This window comes from Muscardinus avellanarius (genome assembly GCF_963383645.1).
Source record: "Muscardinus avellanarius genome assembly, chromosome: 9".
Classification (NCBI taxonomy): Eukaryota; Metazoa; Chordata; class Mammalia; order Rodentia; family Gliridae; genus Muscardinus; species Muscardinus avellanarius.
The window spans coordinates 4,907,291-4,923,965 of record NC_137795.1 but is presented as its reverse complement, the minus strand read 5'-3'; the positions used below and the strand labels follow the sequence as shown (position 1 = coordinate 4,923,965).

General features: G+C 55.8%; 1 protein-coding gene across 1 annotated transcript; it reads left to right on the top strand.

Moving 5' to 3' along the window:
- Nucleotides 1–932: 932 nt before the first annotated feature.
- GHRHR (growth hormone releasing hormone receptor) lies at nt 933–13,373 on the top strand (the record flags this gene model as incomplete). The annotated part of the gene is made up of 13 exons (XM_080701402.1): nt 933–989; nt 4,021–4,126; nt 4,242–4,349; nt 4,963–5,060; nt 5,918–6,015; nt 6,773–6,905; nt 8,508–8,661; nt 8,902–8,962; nt 9,407–9,476; nt 10,086–10,177; nt 10,710–10,839; nt 11,726–11,767; nt 13,248–13,373. The coding sequence occupies 13 exons, from the start codon at nt 933–935 to the stop codon at nt 13,371–13,373; spliced, it is 1,275 nt and encodes a 424-aa protein (XP_080557528.1).
- Between the last annotated feature and the right edge of the window lie 3,302 nt (nt 13,374–16,675).

The window sequence follows — 16,675 nt, the reverse complement described above, 5'->3', positions numbered from 1 at the left end:
CCCCACATTAGTCAGGAGCTTTGACATCTACAGACGCCATCCCACCATCCAGCCTGGTGCCAGTGCTAGGTAAAGAAGTCAGGTCCTGTCATATATTCTTGGCCCGTCTTGCCAGTGCTGAGTGATCACACTTGCTTTTTAAAGCTCCTTCCAACCCACCAGCCCAAACTTCCACCTGCCCCTCCTCCGCTGGGCCCCTGAATTCCAAGCTTACCTCCAACCCCACAGATGAGGCTCGTACACACCAATTTGGGAGCGTGCAGATGGCAGGCCCAGCTCTTTTTCCTATTTTCTGAGGTATCTTTGGGCAGGGAAAGGGTTGTCCAGCACAGGCCACCAGAGAGCCAGGCTCAGGGAGGAACACAAGAAACAGTACTGAACCGTCGGCCAGGCGTGGTGGCATTTGACTGTAATCCCGATACTTGGGAGCTGGGACAGGTGGATCCAGGTCCAAGACCAGCCTCAGCAACTTAGTGAGACCCTCTTTAAAATAAATAGGGCTGGGGATGTAGCTTGGAGGTAGAGTGCCCCTGGGTTCCACCTCCAACACACACACACACACACACACACACACACACACACACACACACACACACAGCAGGCACGCACACACGCACACACACTATTGAACAAGTGGAGGGAGACTTGTTCTATGGCTGTAACTCTATGGGCCCTTGCTGTCAGACTTAGAGACAGAGAGGGAGGGGTGGGGCTAGGGCTTGGGGCCCCTTCCCTGCTGAGGACATGGAGTCCTGTGCGGGGCCAGGGCTGAGCCTACACTACAAGCTGTGCCGCAATCCTGGTGAATATTCAGCTGGCTCGTGCCTATGCAAACAGCCGTCTGGGAAGGAGAAGCAGCCATGCTGTGACAGCAGGGACAGTGGGGAGAGAAGTGACCCAACCAGAGGAGGCTGCCTGAGGGAGCCCCAGCCATGGACGGCTGGATGTGGGGTGCCTGCGTCCTCTGCTTGCTGAGCCCCTTAGGAGTGGTGAGTAGCCAGTTTGGACCCTCCTTCCTCTCCCTGTGGGCTCCAGATCTAGGAACCTGGGGCACTGGGAACCCACCGGGGACCAAACTGTCCCACCTTAGAGTCCTTTCCTACCAAGCAAGCGGCTTCCCCTTCCCCAGGCAGCTGCTCTGACTGTCAGTGTGTCTTCCCTGGGGCTGAGCATTGCCTGCCTCCCTCTTGGTCACCCAGGGCCTGGATGTTCTCTCTTGGGGGCACAGAGACCCTGACCACCCTGAAATGAGAAAGCAATTGCAGGTCCTCCCTTTGTACCCCAAGCCTGCATCTTCTCTGGGCAAGGCATACCCCCTCTTCATCATGTGCCTCCCTGGGGAAGATCCCAGCCCTCCCTACCCTCCTGGATCCCTTCTGGCCACCCTCCAGCTTGGCTAATTCCTTGAAAGAGGGTATGGCCAGGAGCAGACTGAGCCCCCAGAAGTCAGTGAATACCAGTTGTCCTGTCCTGACATTTAGGGGATTCTTCTTCCTCCTATGACACCCAGGCTGCAGAAGCTTTTGGTGACCAGTGATTGCCCCGTGGCCTGGGATGATAGGGAATGGGGTAACAGGAGAGAGGACTTCCTTCATGTGCTGATTCCCAAGATTTCCCAAGTCACCACCAGTGACAACAGAGACCAGGAGGACAGTTACCGGGTACTGGGTGGGCCACCACGTGGACTGAGGTCCTCCTCCTCTACTGCCTTGTCAGGGGACTGCGCCCCTCCACACCTCACGGTGCCTGAGCCTAGGCATGCGGGCTTTGGGATTGAATCCTGGAACTATATTATATAACTAGCGATGTGACCCAGGGCAAGCTTCTCCCCTTCCCCAGTCTCCCTTGTCTCTTTCACAGAAAGAGAAAATTACACCCGTCCCCCAAGGCTATGCTTTGGGTGGGATCTGATTTGTCAAGGGCTGGACAGAGGGATGCAGTCTGGGTACATTCCACTATTGGCCTTATCCAGGTGAGGAATGTTACCTTCCTCTTATCTGTGTGCAGCCTACGGTAAAAGCCTTATTTTTAGCAGGGAACCCAGTGCAGGGCTGGAATTAAATCATTGTCTCCTGGCATGGGTCCCAGTCCCTATGAGCCTCGATGAGCCGTGGCCACCAATGGTGAGATCAGGGTGACCAGGCAACGGACTCTCCCCTCACGAGTGGGCGGGGACCAGTATGTGAGTAGAGGTGATTCAGCAGGGGCATTGGGACAGCTCTTGGAGTGGCCATCTTTCCAGCCCCATCTCATTCACCTGACAGCTGGCCCTGGAACCACACATCCCTGGTCACTAGTTGAGCTTGTCAGTTTGCTATCTCTCTTAGGGAGAGAATTTGGCAGTGCTTCTGATGAGAATCTAGCAGTCTGTCTGCTAGAGAGAACCTCGTCTGTCTGTCCTCTGAGTGGGCGGTCGCTGGCCAGGGTTTTGGTTCATATGGCCTTAGTGGTTCCTCATACAGACCCTGAGAAGAGGGCAGAAGGGCCAGAGCTTGCAGAGGAGAGCAGGAAGGACAGACGGCAGCCCCTAAGCGCTGCAGGTGACACGCTGCAAGGAAAGTCGCTCGGAGCTGCTGGGGCTCTGGCCTGCTGGATACTCAAGCTTCACTTACCTCCAGTTTGGGGCAGTGGGAAGAGAAGTGTTGGGAATTCCTGCGTCGATCCCACTCTCTAGAGAGCTTGTGGAAACGCCAGGTCCTCGGTCCACCACAGATCTGCATGTTCCTGGCACTGCTCGATCTCCAGAAAAACAACTTGTTCCTCAGCCTCCAAAGAGTATTCCCTGGAGCTCCTAAAACCGTCATCCTTCATCAGTGCTCTGCCACTCATGGAGGCAATTATCCTTCCATCCATCTAGTCATCAAACCACCCACCCACCTAGCTCAGTGCCCTCACCCATCCACCCATCCACCCATCCATCCATCTCTGTCTCTCTGTATACACACTTATCCATTATACTAGCTTGCAAGACAGCCAGCCAGGTAGGTCAACTGATCTATTGACCCATCCATTGATCCACTGAACCATCCATCCTTCGATCCATCCATTGATCCATCCACCGATCTATCCATCCATTGATCCATCCATCGATCCTTCAATCGATCGATCCATCCATCCATCCACCCCCCCCACTGATTTTCCTCTTGCCTCAGTCATATACCAATCCACATACTCAATCATTCATCCATAACTCTCTCACTTACTAATCTAACCATCTGCCTGGGTATCCTTGCCTGAGTATCCCTAAAATCAGAGCCAGAGACCGAGGTGAAAGTCCAGAGGCTTTTGGTGGGCTGAATGGAGGTACTGGCAGGCTGCATTCTTCTGGAGACTGTGAAGAACCCATTCTGTGGCCTTTTCTTTGACTTATGGCCCCTTCCTTCATCTTCAAAGCCAGCAGTGAGGCGCTGTAGCTTCTTTCAATCTCACCTCCCCATCCTCACATCTTCTTCTCTGACTCTGACCTCCTGCCCTCTCTTATGAGACCCTGTGATCTTATGAGGCCACTCAGATGACCAGGGACAGCTTCTCATCTTAAGAGCCTTCACTCGATCACATCTTCAGGGCCTTTTGGTCATGCAAATCGTGTGTTCACAGGTTCCAGAGATTGGGTCATGGACTTCTCTGGGTGCCGTTATTCTGCCTTCCAGGATAGTCTATGCAGAATTGCTTCCAGTGGGCATCAGCTCAGAGCTGGGGGCATGCCGTGGGGATGGCGGGACGGCCACTGCAGGGCCGAGCTGGCCACTGCTATGACATCTTTGGAAGCATTCTGTTTAACATGTCTCAGAACTGACTTGCACAGGATGGAAAGAGGAACCGTTCATCCAGACCTCTACCTGTCCCTCCTTCCCTTTCTTTCTTCCTTTAATATATCTGAACATTCATCATACACAAAGTAAGTAATGTGAGCAGGTCTGTATTTAAGATCAGGGCCCAGAAACATCTCTCTCTCCCCTTGAGATCATTTGGGTCACGGCACCCAGCGGCTGAGCTCTACCTGTTAATTCTTTCCCGCAGGTTCTGGGCCACGTGCACCCAGAATGTGAGCTCATCACCCAGCTGAGAGAGCATGAGAGCGCGTGTCTGCAGGCAACAGAGGAGCCGCCCAACAGCTCCCTCCTGAGTATGGGGCTGGGGAGGGGTCCCTGATTCCATTGCTTCTCCAGCCCTGCCATGCAAAGCGCTGGGCCAGCCATTCCCTGGGGCTGGCCACCCCGAGTTCCCGTCTCTCCCCACAGGCTGCCCGAGGACCTGGGATGGGCTGCTGTGTTGGCCGGCGGCGGGCTCTGGCGAGTGGGCCACACTTCCCTGCCCACCTTTCTTCTCTCAGTTTGGCTCAGAGCCTGGTAAGGGCCTGGGTTGGTGGTGGGGAGAGGAGGCTTGGGGTGGGGAGGGATGGACGCATTGCTGGTGTTGGGGGGCAGGCAGAGCTGGATTTAAATGCCAGCCTCCCCTCTTCTGGCATGACCCTGGGCAAACCCATCAACCCTTACCCCCGAACTGCTGAATAAGAACAAGACACTAACAGGGGAGGATCAGAGAGTGGATTGAGGCAGTGTTGGACCTGGAGCCAGCAGCTGTTCTCCGGTTGTGATCAGGAGATGCTGCAAGGCAGAGGAAGGAGAAAGAGTATCTGAGGTGGACGGTCCCTCCAGTGGCAGAGAGAGAGTCTGCTTTCTTTCCTACTGCCCTTGGGACGCTGTGGGTCTAACTCACCACTTTGCCTCTCCAAGGGGTGGTTCTTTCTGATTAACAGAGGGAGACTTGGAGGTCTTAGAGGAAGGGCCCAGGGTGAGTCCCCCATAGCTCGGACCTGGAACCCAGGCCTCTCTGGGGAGCACACCCTCTCTATAGCCACAGACTGCCTGTGCAAATCCTACCAGGGGCATCTGATGGTGCAGGGCTCTTCCTCCCTCCTAGGAGAGGGGAGGAGCGCATAATCCATTGCTTGCCTCCCAGGGGCTGTGAAGCGGGACTGCACCAACACAGGATGGTCTGATCCCTTCCCGCCTTACCCAGTGGCGTGCCCGGTGCCCCTGGAGCTGCTGGCTGAAGAGGTAGGAGTTCGGAGCATCTAGGAGGAGGGGGCACCATGGAGGTTTGGGTGGGTGATGGACTGCACAGCTGGGTGGCAGCCTCTGTTCCCAGAGCTATCAGTTGGAATATTAATGACAGCAGTTGTCCAGCAGCAAGCCAGGAGGTATCTGGCAGAGGGGGACACTTGCTAATTTGCTAAGGGTGGGTGACACCTGGGCCACTTTCTTGAAGGGGGTGGGGGCAGAGGGCAGGGTGGGAGATGTGTGGGCTTCCAGGTCCTCGGAGAGCCTTTCAGTGCCCAGGCCTCCAGGCGGGGACCATCGAGTGGATCTAGAGGAAAGAAAAGCTCTGCCAGGTGCTTCCAAGCTCACCAGCCCATCTCTCCCCCATGATCCCTGAGTGCGACCACTTTTCAGATAAATATAGGACTGAATCAGAGAGGGACTGGAGAACTGAGATGGGGCCCTCCTCCCTCCCCTTGCCTACACCCGCCATCTCTGGGGGCCAGGAGGGACCCTGATGGCTCCAGACGCTTGGGCTAGAAAGAGCTTTTCCCCGCCTGTAGTCAGACACTGTGTTCCCAAGCTGGTGCACAAGCTGGGCGTCAAGAAACCCGGATTTCCTCCTGGGATTTTATCATTCCTCAGGAAAGAGGGCTTCCTGCTGTTACCTCTTCCCACCTCTAGAGGATAGTGCGTGCTAAGCAACTCCATCCCTCCCCAGCGGGGCAGGTGGGAGACAGGCTGCCAGGAGGCGCCTTCCTGGATGCACAGAGGTGCTTGCTGTGGTACCATGGACACCTCTGTGCCCCCGTGGCGGGTGGCCCAGCCTCCCATTCCCAAAGGCTGAGGCTGACTCCTGCCCCTCCCCTTTCCAGACCACTTACTTCTCCACGGTGAAGATCATCTACACCACGGGCCACAGCGTCTCTATTGTAGCGCTCTGCCTGGCCATCGCCATCCTGGTCGCTCTCAGGTTCGCTAACACCTATTCAAGAAACTTGGTTGTCTCCCGGGGGGCCCAGGGGATCAAGTCTGATTCACTGTCTGAAGTCAGGAGGTTCCCAGATCTGGGCACCAAATCCATCTCTAACCTTCCCTTCCCTTTCCCCCAACGTGTGAACCATCTCTTCATAACACACCGGGATTACTCATTGGCTCAGGTAGAGTCCATCTGTGTGGACCAAACACCTCCCTCTTTTCTCAGTGTATTTACTTCTGACAAAGCTTGAAGCCTAGCTCTCACCTGCTTCCAAATGTCCTCTTTGCCTCCTGTACGGAATTGTCAGACATTGTCTGTTTTAATGGCTCTCCAGCCTTCAAAGTCTGAGTGCACGCAGGGCCTATGCTGCTCTCTGTCTCAGAGGATGTCTCTGGTCTTGCAGGCACTCCCACGGGCAGGTCCTTGCTGTTTCTGCCTCCATTCCCCAGACCAAAGCTCCCTCTGCTCCCACATCTATATCCAGGGCAATGGTTGGTCCTCAAACCTGCAAGGCTGAAACTCCAAGTTCAGCCCCATTCAGCAGCACGGAGTTCCTCTGAACTGCGCTGATTCAGTTTGCCTCCCGCCCAGCCCAGGCAGCCCAGCGCAGCCCAGCGCAGCCCAGCCCAGCGCAGCCCAGCCCAGCCCAGCCCAGCCCAGCCCAGCCCAGCGAGGCCTCTGTAACCGAAGCCCTGGACAGAGTGCCCTGCCCACCTGGCCTCCTGCTCCTCATCTCTCCTGTCTCCTCCAGGAGGCTCCACTGTCCCCGGAACTACATCCACACCCAGCTGTTCGTCACCTTTATCCTCAAGGCGGGAGCTGTGTTCCTGAAGGATGCCACCCTCTTCCATGGCGACACCACTGACCACTGCAGCTTCTCCACTGTAAAGACCAGGGTTGAGGCCACTCGGCGGGGGCAGGGGTCAGATCAGGGCCCGGCACACCTGCCTTCCCGTCCTGTTCCTTGGGCTCCTTCTTACAGCCGATTAAGGAGCAGGGAGAGCCCCCCGTCCCGCCCCCAGCTCCAGCCCTGCCTCCCAGCCTGGGGACCTGGTGCCAGTCCTGCCCTCTCCGCCTGTGCCCTCCACTCCTTCTGTAGCCCTTGCCAGCCAGCAGGTGTTGCGATTCCAACCTAGACCGTGTTTTCCTGTGCCCACCTCGCTTGCCTCCTCTCACTCACACCTCCCCTTCTGTCTGCGGCTGGACGTGTGTGCAAGGCCAGACAGAGCTGGGGCTCCTTCCACACACACCCCACTCGGGACACAATGCAACACTACCGGGTGGGGGAGGCTGAGACTGGGAGAGAATGAGAGGGTGCCTCAGGGAAGAAGTGGCTTTGGAGCTGGGTCAGCAGCAGGAGACCTGGGGACGACCTGTCACATGGAGGGACCAGGTGAACACATTCTCAGAGCCAGGGCCCAGACCTGGAGCCCTGGGGAGGGGCTGAGGCGGGGCGGGCGAGGCAGCTGGGGAGAGAAGCCAGGGGGCAGGGAGGTCCTCTAATAGTGCCAGGGGGATGAGCAGAGGAGATGACGAACAAACACCAAATGACCCGAATTAATTAAGGAAAGAATTAATAATTGAATGCATCCAGCACTTATCATGTGCTGGGCAGTGCACTAAGTGCTTTGCATATATTATCTTCTTTAATCTTCAAAACGACTTGAAGATGGAGAGCATCACTTTAACCCCATCCTGTAAGAGGGGCAACTGGCAAGGTCGCCTCGCTGCATGGTGAGGGGCTGGGCCTTCAGCGCTCAGAGGCCTGCTGCTCTTACCCTGGCCGGGGAGCAGGTCACAAATGCAGGTGTGTGTGCACTGAATGCAGGTGTGGGTGCATCGAATGCAGGTGTGTGTCTATCAAATGCAAGTATGTATGCACTGAATGCAGGTGTGGCTGCATCAAATGCGGATGTAGGTGCATTGAATGCAGGTGTGTGCATCGAATGCAGGTGTGTGCATCGAATGCAGGTGTGTGTGCATCGAATGCAGGTGTGTGCATCGAATGCAGGTGTGTGTGCATTGAATGCAGGTGTGTGCACCGAATGCAGGTGTGTGTGCACCAAATGCAGGTGTGGGTGCATCGAATGCAGGTGTGTGTGCATTGTGTGAGCTTGCAGGTGGGCACTGTGTGAGCTTGCAGGTGGGCACTGTGTGTGGGAACTTGATCCATGGTAACGACTCTGGGGGTGTGATTCACCTCAGGGAAGACAGGTGGCCATGAAATGGGAAAATACAGCAGGACCAGCGGTTCTCATGCAGTTTCCATTTAACTGTTTGACAAGGCCAGGGGTAGGTACTGGGGCTCTTCCAGATGAAAAGCAAAGGAATGAGATTTGTACAACTAACAGATCCCCTGGGAAGCCTGAGGAGTCAGATACCAGCCTAAGGGAGCCTGGAGGGTCAGGGTTTCAGTGGGGCATGGAGACTTGGCTGGGGGCTGCGATGGGGGTCCCAGCTCCGAAGCGCCTGGTTCCCACCCCCAGGTCCTGTGCAAGGTGTCTGTGGCCACCTCCCACTTCGCCACCATGAGCAACTTCAGCTGGCTGCTGGCGGAGGCTGTCTACCTGAGCTGCCTCCTGGCCTCTGCGTCCCCCAGCCCGAGGACTGCATTCTGCTGGCTGGTTCTCGCTGGCTGGGGTGAGCACTTCTGGCAGGGGTGGGAGGCAGAAGGCTGGGTAGGTCCAGTGAACGCCACGAAGTCCCTTCCCCTCGCTGTGGGGGGGGGCTTACAGCCCAGAGAGGGGAGAAATGGGCTGGACGCCACACCATGGGGTGGAGAGCCCGTTCCCTGTGGCTGGCACAGGCGGTGAAAGGTGGGGCGGTTTGCAGAGCCCAGGATGCGGAGCCCCTGACCGGAGTCTCCTCTGCACCCCACAGGGATCCCTGTGCTCTGCACCGGCATCTGGGTGGGCTGTAAGCTGGCCTTTGAGGACACAGCGTGAGTCTAAGGGGCCTTCCTGCCACGACCATCCTGCCTGGGCTCTGCGAGTGGGATCCACTGCCAGATACCACAGCTGCCCCCTGGGCTGTGGGGAGGAGGAGGAAGTCCCGGCACTGGGGGTGGGAGGCAGGCAGATGGGCAGCAGCTAGCACAGTAGGGCAGGGGCCCTGCAGAAGAGGCCCAGACTGTCAGAGATGTGGGGGCTCAGAGGAGCTGGGAGGTGGGCTGAGAAGGGCGGGACCGCCAGGGGGGTTCTAGAAGGTCATCCTGTAGTGCTGTCGGTGGTGAGAAGGACCTAGCCTAGCCTGCCCTGGACCTTCCCTGTGTAGCTGAGAAAGAGAATGGGGACAGAGGGAAGAGGGTGAAAGCCGCCAAGAGGAGAGGGGGCCTGGGTTACTGCAAACAAGGGGCGCCAGTCAGCCCTGCCTGTCTTCTCCCCAGGTGCTGGGATCTAGTCGACAGCTCCCCCTACTGGTGGATCATCAAAGGGCCCATCCTTCTCTCCGTGGGGGTCAGTCCAGGAGCTAGAGTCCATGCTTTGTCCCGCCAGCCTCTCTGGGTCCACCAGGCAGGAGCAGGGAGCCCAGTCCTGGCTCGCCCCACACTGGAGATCTGGGCAGCTGTCCCTGCTGGCGGGCGGATCCCATTGGTTCAACCCGGGCCTCAGGACTCCAGCTTGGTCTCCAAGCGCTGGTGCGGCGGGTGCCGGTCCTTTACTGTGGGGCGCCAGGTGGGGAGGAGATGAGGCCTGAGCGCTGAGCACCCCCGGATCCCACCCTAACACGAGGCACCGAGGATGGCTCCGCGTGCACCCCCCCCCAGTGTGTGGACGTCCCCAGCTTTGCAACAGTACAAAGTGAAGGACACCTGCTTGAGGCAGAGGGGCTGAGCCTCCCTGCCACCTGGACTCCTGGGGCTGGACAGAGAGTGGACCTGAGCCCTCCCCTGACCTCTGAAGTCCACATGTGGGAGCTCCAAGCCTCCAGCTCGGGGGTTCTGGAGCAGGGATCTGGGCATCCATCAACCCACAGGTCCCTGTTTCAAGGCTTGGGGGTTCTGCACTCCCAGCTGTCAGGCTGGCCCCTGACCCTTACCCTCTCTTATTGTATCTCATTTCTAGGTGAACTTTGGGCTTTTCCTCAATATCGTCCGGATCCTGCTGAGGAAGCTGGAGCCAGCACAGGGCAGCCTCCACACCCAGGCTCAGTATTGGTACTCTGTGTGTTTGTGTGGCTGTGGGGCAGGGGTTCAGAGGGGATTCCAGGGTGGCTCTTTCTTATCCAGCATTTGTGAGCCCCGCCCCATCTTCTCCCCATGTCCCGAGGAGAATAGATGTGGAGATCTGGTCCCTGCCCTCCAGGAGATACACCACAGGGCTCCAAACAGCCAGTTAGCATGTGGAAGAGGCTGACGAGTGCTGGGGTTGGTTTCTCTGGGGACTGGAGATGAGCTCTGTTCTAGACGGGGAAGGGGGGCACCAGGGAACACCTCCTGGAGGAAGTGGTGTTTGAACTAGACTTGGAAGGATGCATAGACTTGGGGATAAATTGGGGTAAGAGCACTGGGCAGAGAGCACAGAAGAATCCAGAGCCCCAAGGTGAGGAAGGCCAGGCTTGAGGGAGGATGGGGTTTTCCATGACAGCGGCTGCTCAGGGACCATGGGAGACTGGGCTGTGTGAGTGGCCAGGGCATACTAGAGTGTCCAGTTCCAGGCTTAGGAGCCTGGGATCTGTCTTCCCTGCAGGCGTCTCTCCAAATCGACACTTCTTCTCATCCCACTGTTTGGAATTCACTACATCATCTTTAACTTCCTGCCTGATGATACTGGCCTGGGCATTCGCCTCCCCCTTGAGCTTGGGCTGGGCTCCTTCCAGGTGAGGCCCCACAGGCTCTCTCTCTCCTCCCAAGTGCTTGGTCAGGAAGCCTTGGCTACTTTCATGGAAGGGTGAGGGCTATGATTATTCATCCATCTACGCAACTATCCATGTGTCCAGCCATCTTCTATCCATCCTTCTACTTCCTATTCATTTAACAACCCACACACCCATCTACCCCCAACAGATCATCCATTCACCCATCTAAACATCATCCATTTACCATTCATCCATCCACTCACCCATCCACCCACCCTTTACCCATCTACCCATCCATCCATTGATCCATCCATCCATCCATCCATCCATCCATCCAGTCATCCATCCATCCATCCATCCATCCATCCATCCATCCATCCAATCATCCATCCATCCATCTATCCATACAGTCATCCAGCCATCCATCCAGTCATCCATCCATCCATCCATCCATCCATCCATCCATCCATCCATCCAATCATCCATCCATCCATCTATCCATCCAGCCATCCAGCCATCCATCCAGTCATCCATCCATCCATCCATCCATCCATCCATCCATCCATCCATCCATCCATCCATTTCATCTCATCCCATCCAGCCAACCAACAACCTGCTCATCTTATCTAGTGAACTTTCACTGAGTACCTCTTACATGCCAGAAAATGTGCTTATAAATGAAGGATGCAGAAATAAAGAGAGGAAGGAGATGGGGCTAATATCTACACCCTTATGAGACAACATACCTGACAAATAGTATGTGATGAACCTATCTAAATTCCTTTTTTTCACAAAGAGCTGGCCCATGCCACAGCCTGGGGACAGTGGGGAGAAGGTACTAGAAAGACTGGCTTTTTTGAGGCCAGGCCACCTGTTCTTACGGAGTCCTTCCTTTTTGACTCCACAGGGCTTCATCGTTGCCGTCCTCTACTGCTTCCTCAACCAAGAGGTACGCGCCTCTCCCGGCCACCTCTCTTCTCTTTTGCTCCTTGAGCTCGGCCGGCTGCCTCCTACGGCTCCCTCCCCTGCCAGCTCTGGCTGACGACTGTGATCCTTGACGCTCATGCTTTTTTGTCCGTCTTGAGCTCCCGGATCAAGCTGAACCTGAATCCTTCATGTTTGTGCCTATCCCTCCTCTGGACTGAGCCAAGTTCTAGTACCCACTCAGCAGGAGGGGGACCAGGGAGAGTGGAGGAGGGAGTATGGCAGCTGGGGGGAGACAGAGGAAACAAAGACGGGAGGGCAAAGGGAGCCATGCCGACAACTAGGGGAGCAGAGTCAGATCCAGAGACCGGAGGATGGTGCAGAGCAGAGCTGGGTCAGAGGAAGGAGGCAGAGTCTGGGCCAATCAGAAGCAGGGATAGACACGAGCAGGCCGACTGGGTGGCGCTGCCACTCACGAGGAGTAGCCTAAAGATGGCAGGGTCAGAGGGACATGGGCCCCAGGAGGCCCCGGGGCTTTCCCTTTAGGACCCGCCAGCCTGCTCTAGGGAGAGCGGTGGGAGGATTTGGCGGAGAGCAATGCCCAGGCGCCTGTGAGCGCTGCGGACAGGTCGGCGTGCCCCCTGGTGGTCACGGCTTTGCCCTGGGCTCAGCCTCACATGGAGACTGGCTGCAGGTGCCAGCCACCCTCCCCAAAGAAGGGCTCCCGCTGACCATCCGCCACGTCTGTCCCTGGACTCTCTTGCTCCCAACCAGGCTCTCCGAGCCTCATGCAGCCTTTTCCGGTTTCTGGAATGCAGACCCAGGCCCGCAGTGTGTGGGATTAGCTGGTCATGGGCCCTAGAAAACCCTGGGAGGGGTGAGGAGTAGCCTCAGCTGAGGCAGGTGGGAAAGGAGAGGAGTTCCCACGGACAGTCATAAAGGTATCTGTCTCAGGAAGCAGTGTCGGACACCAAGTGGTTACATACCCATGGCGATGGGGAGCTCACTGCCTGTCTATAGTGCTTTCTGGAAAGATCATCTTCGTGTGATCAGAACGCTGTCTCCCTCTGTCCTTCATTACAGCCCACTAGGCTGGGTCAGGTCACTCAGCTCCCTCTGCCCCTGGCGGCCAGTGGAGCTGTGCAGGTGCACACAGGCCGCCCCAGCCCCAGGCGCGGCCCCTCTGATGAGTCTGTGACCTCTGGGTCTTCAACTGGGTCCTTGGGACAGATTCTCAGTGGCCGCATCTGAGCTTGCAGAATTGAACCCCAGAGCCGGGGGTCGTGGAAGTCTTCCTGGGTGGGTGGAGTCGTTATTTGGAACCATTATTTGGCCAGGAGCGCAAGAAAGTGAGCACCAGAGCGCTCGGGGGAAAGAGGAAGCAGCTTTCTCCTGCCCTGTGCCTGCTTCTGGGCCTGGGCTCTCCTGTGACCTGGGGTCTCCCTGGGCAGGAGGAGTTGGGCCACCATTGGGCCTCCCTAACGTCTTCTCTCTTTTCCCTGGAGGTGAGGACCGAGATCTCCCGGAAGTGGCATGGCCACGACCCGGAGCTGCTGCCAGCCCGGAGACCCTGTGCTGGGTGGACAAGGCCTTCCTGCTCGGGGGCGAAGATGCTGACATCTACCTGCTAGGTGGGCCACGGCACGCTCCGCACCTGGACCCACACCTGAAGCTGGGCATCTGCAGCAGTACCCCCACCCTCTGGAGAAGTGGGAAGGCCCGGGGCCCCAGCCCGGCCACACCAAGCTCTGGTGGGGGAGGGCAGGCAGCCCTCCCCACCTCTGCATCAACTCTCTTTAGGTCCCCGGTGTCAGTATCTCACTTTCTTAGTTCTGTGTCTGTTCCAAGCAGGTCCCCTTCCTCGGGTCTGGGGCTGTCACCCAAGGTCCAGAGGAGCCAATAAACTTGTCCTCACGCGGATGCATGGGTGTTTGAATGAGTGAGCGTGCCTCTGGAGGGCAGAGCGGCCCGGCTTCGCAGGAGCTTCCTGCGCAGTTCCGGCCGCACCGTCCTCATTTGTCTCTGCGATTATACTTATGTTTTATTAATTTTTGAAATGTATTCTCCTTTGTCTCCACCTCCACTCCCACTCCCTCCTCCCGGCCTGGGCAAACAAGCTGACGTGTTTAATGTGAAGCTTTGTGTTTCTCTGTGTCTTGTGAAATACGGAGTGTTTGCTGTCTGCGTTGTGAATTTACATAAATGCGCGCAGTCATCTGCCGCCTCCTGCTTCTAATGTTTCCAACGCAGTGTTGTGCTTTTCGGAGATCCCCCCGCTGCCAGGTGTGCATCTGGCCCCCTGTTCAGACTGTGCGTGGTGCCACGCGGTGCCGGGGCTCACGGGCTACTTACCTGTCCCCGTCTCTCCGGGTGAGCGTCCACCTGTCGGTCCCTTTGTGGACCTGTGGGAGCGAGCCTTTCTCTGGGACGCACACCAGGGAGCAGAGACGTTGGGCATCTGTCAGGCCTCTCCTCAAGGTGACTCAGCCCTGGCAGATCGTGCTCCTGAAAATCAGCGCTCCCTCCGCCAGCAGATCCCCACAGCCCCCAAACAGTTGGCGTTAGCCGGCGTGGAAATGTCTGCATGCCAAATGGGCGCGTGGTGGCAGCATATTGTCCTCATTTGCATTTCCCCCACATCTAACAAATGTGAGCATCTCCTAGCACCCGTTAGCCTCTTGGGTTTGTTCTGGAAATCTCCCCGGTCTTTCCTGCTCTTATCTGGGGTGCAGACGCCTCCTCCCCAGGCCTTCTCTCCTCAGTCCTTCCTGTCATGTGCCCCAGCCTGCTGCCTGGCCTCCCACCCAGCGAGGGCATCCGCATGGCCCCTCTCTCTTCTGCCCTCCTCTCTGGCAGGAGGGAGCAGAAAGAATCCAGGGCGCTGTCCGTGGGGACCTGTGTGTTGGCTGATTAGAGTGGAGAGATCTCAGCCCAGAGAACAGACAGAAATGGACACTCTACAAGTCGGAATGAACTCTCTCAGTCACCCACGGCAGATCTGTCCCCCAGAACCCAGCTCTACCTCCGGGAAGCCTTTATTCACCACACCAGCCTTCCCTGCCCAAATCCTCTTCCCCTCAACTTGTGAGTCCAGATCTCCCCGTCCAGCCTCTGCCCACTGGGGATGACCATGTGCCCTGCCCTGCCCCTTGCCTTGGGCTTCTTGTCTCTGGGCTGCACTGCGAGGAAGGGCCAGGATGCTGGCACCCACGTGTATGTGTGGAGGAGGTTGATGGGCGTCCTCGCCCTCGTTCACGAGGCCCCCTTTGGAGGGAGGTGCAGCAGGTGAAGTCTGAGGTCCCATCATTGCCCCTGATGACCAGCTGCCTGGCACCTGCCTGGTTGAGGGTGAAAGTCAAGGTGGGCGCGGTCGGACAGCCCATTGTGCATTCCTTCCTTCGCGATCCTCAAAGGCACGAGAGGCACACAGGGGACTGGAAAAGAAAAGATAAATCAGCCATAATTTTACACCCCAAGGCATTCACCATGGACATTTTTATGTGTTTCCCGAAAGTTTTGATTTTTAATCTCTTCAGTTTTAAAACATCCTGCCACCATCAGATATTTGTAAGTCTGCCTCTCGATTTTATGTTCAGAATTAACGTGCATGGCATACAAGTGGTCACTCTGCACATGGAAGAGTGTTTAATATCGCCCGTCATTAGGAAAATGCAAATCCATTCCACAACGAGAAGCTGTTTCATGTCTGTGGGGATGGCAAAGATGGAAAAAATAGCCAATGCCAAGTGTGGGTAATGAGATGGAGAAACTCACATGTCACGCATTGCTGCTGTGGGTGTAAAGTGGTCAGCTGCTTGGGTAAAAACTGGCAGTTCTGAGCCGGGCGTGGTGGGCACGCTTGTAATCCCCGCGCTTGGGAGGCAGAGACAGGAGGATCGCGCAGGTTCGAAGCCAGCCGCGCTGGCGTAAGAGACCCTGTTTCAAAAATATAAAATAGGTCTGGGAGTGTAGCCCGGAGGTAGAAGGGCTTCCAGGAACCCCAGTACTACCAAAACAAAAAAACAAAAAACAAAAAAGCAAAAACAACAACAACAAAAAAAAAACCTGGCAGTTCTGGAGGCTGAGACCAGAGGATCACGGTTCGTGAACAGCCTCAGCTGCTTAGTGAGGCCCTCTGAAACTCAGTGAGACCCGGTTTCAAAATAAAGAATAAAACAGGACTGGGGGTGCAGCTCAGAGGTAGAATGCCCCTGGGTTCCATCCTCAGTACCACACACACACACACACACACAATTGACAGTTCTTCAGAAAGCCAAACCTTGAGTTATCCAGCGAATTCACTTCCAGATATATATACTAGAAAGTTGCAAACATTTCTATGCAAAAAAAATGTGTATATGAGTATCCAGAAAATCATTATTCCCAATAGACAACCAATTATCCATTGGCCAATGACTAAAAAAATGTGGTGTATCCACACAATGGACTGTTAATTCCATAGTAAAGAGGAGTGGAGTACCAATACATGCAACATGTGTGACCCTAGAGAGGCTGTGCTAAGTGAAAGTCAATCCAAAAGCTATACATCATATGATTCCATTTATATGAAATGTCCAGAATAGGCCAGTTACAGAAACAGAAAGTAGATGATTGGTTGTCAGCGGCTGGGGCAGAGGGAAATAGGGAATGGCCGCTAATGGGATGAAGTTTCTTTTTGAAGTGATAAAATTTTCTAAAATTAGATAATAGTGATGGTTGCAAGTTCTGTGAATATACAAAAATAAATCAAAGAATCATACACTATAGAAGGGAAAATTTCATTGTGTGTGAATTATATCTCAATAAAACTGTTATTTCAAAAAAACAAAAAAAGAGTAGCCAGGCACAGTGGTGCACACCTGTAATCCCAGTACCTGGAAAGGCTGAGACAGGAGAATTGCAGGTTTGAGGTTAGACTCAACAATTAGCCTCA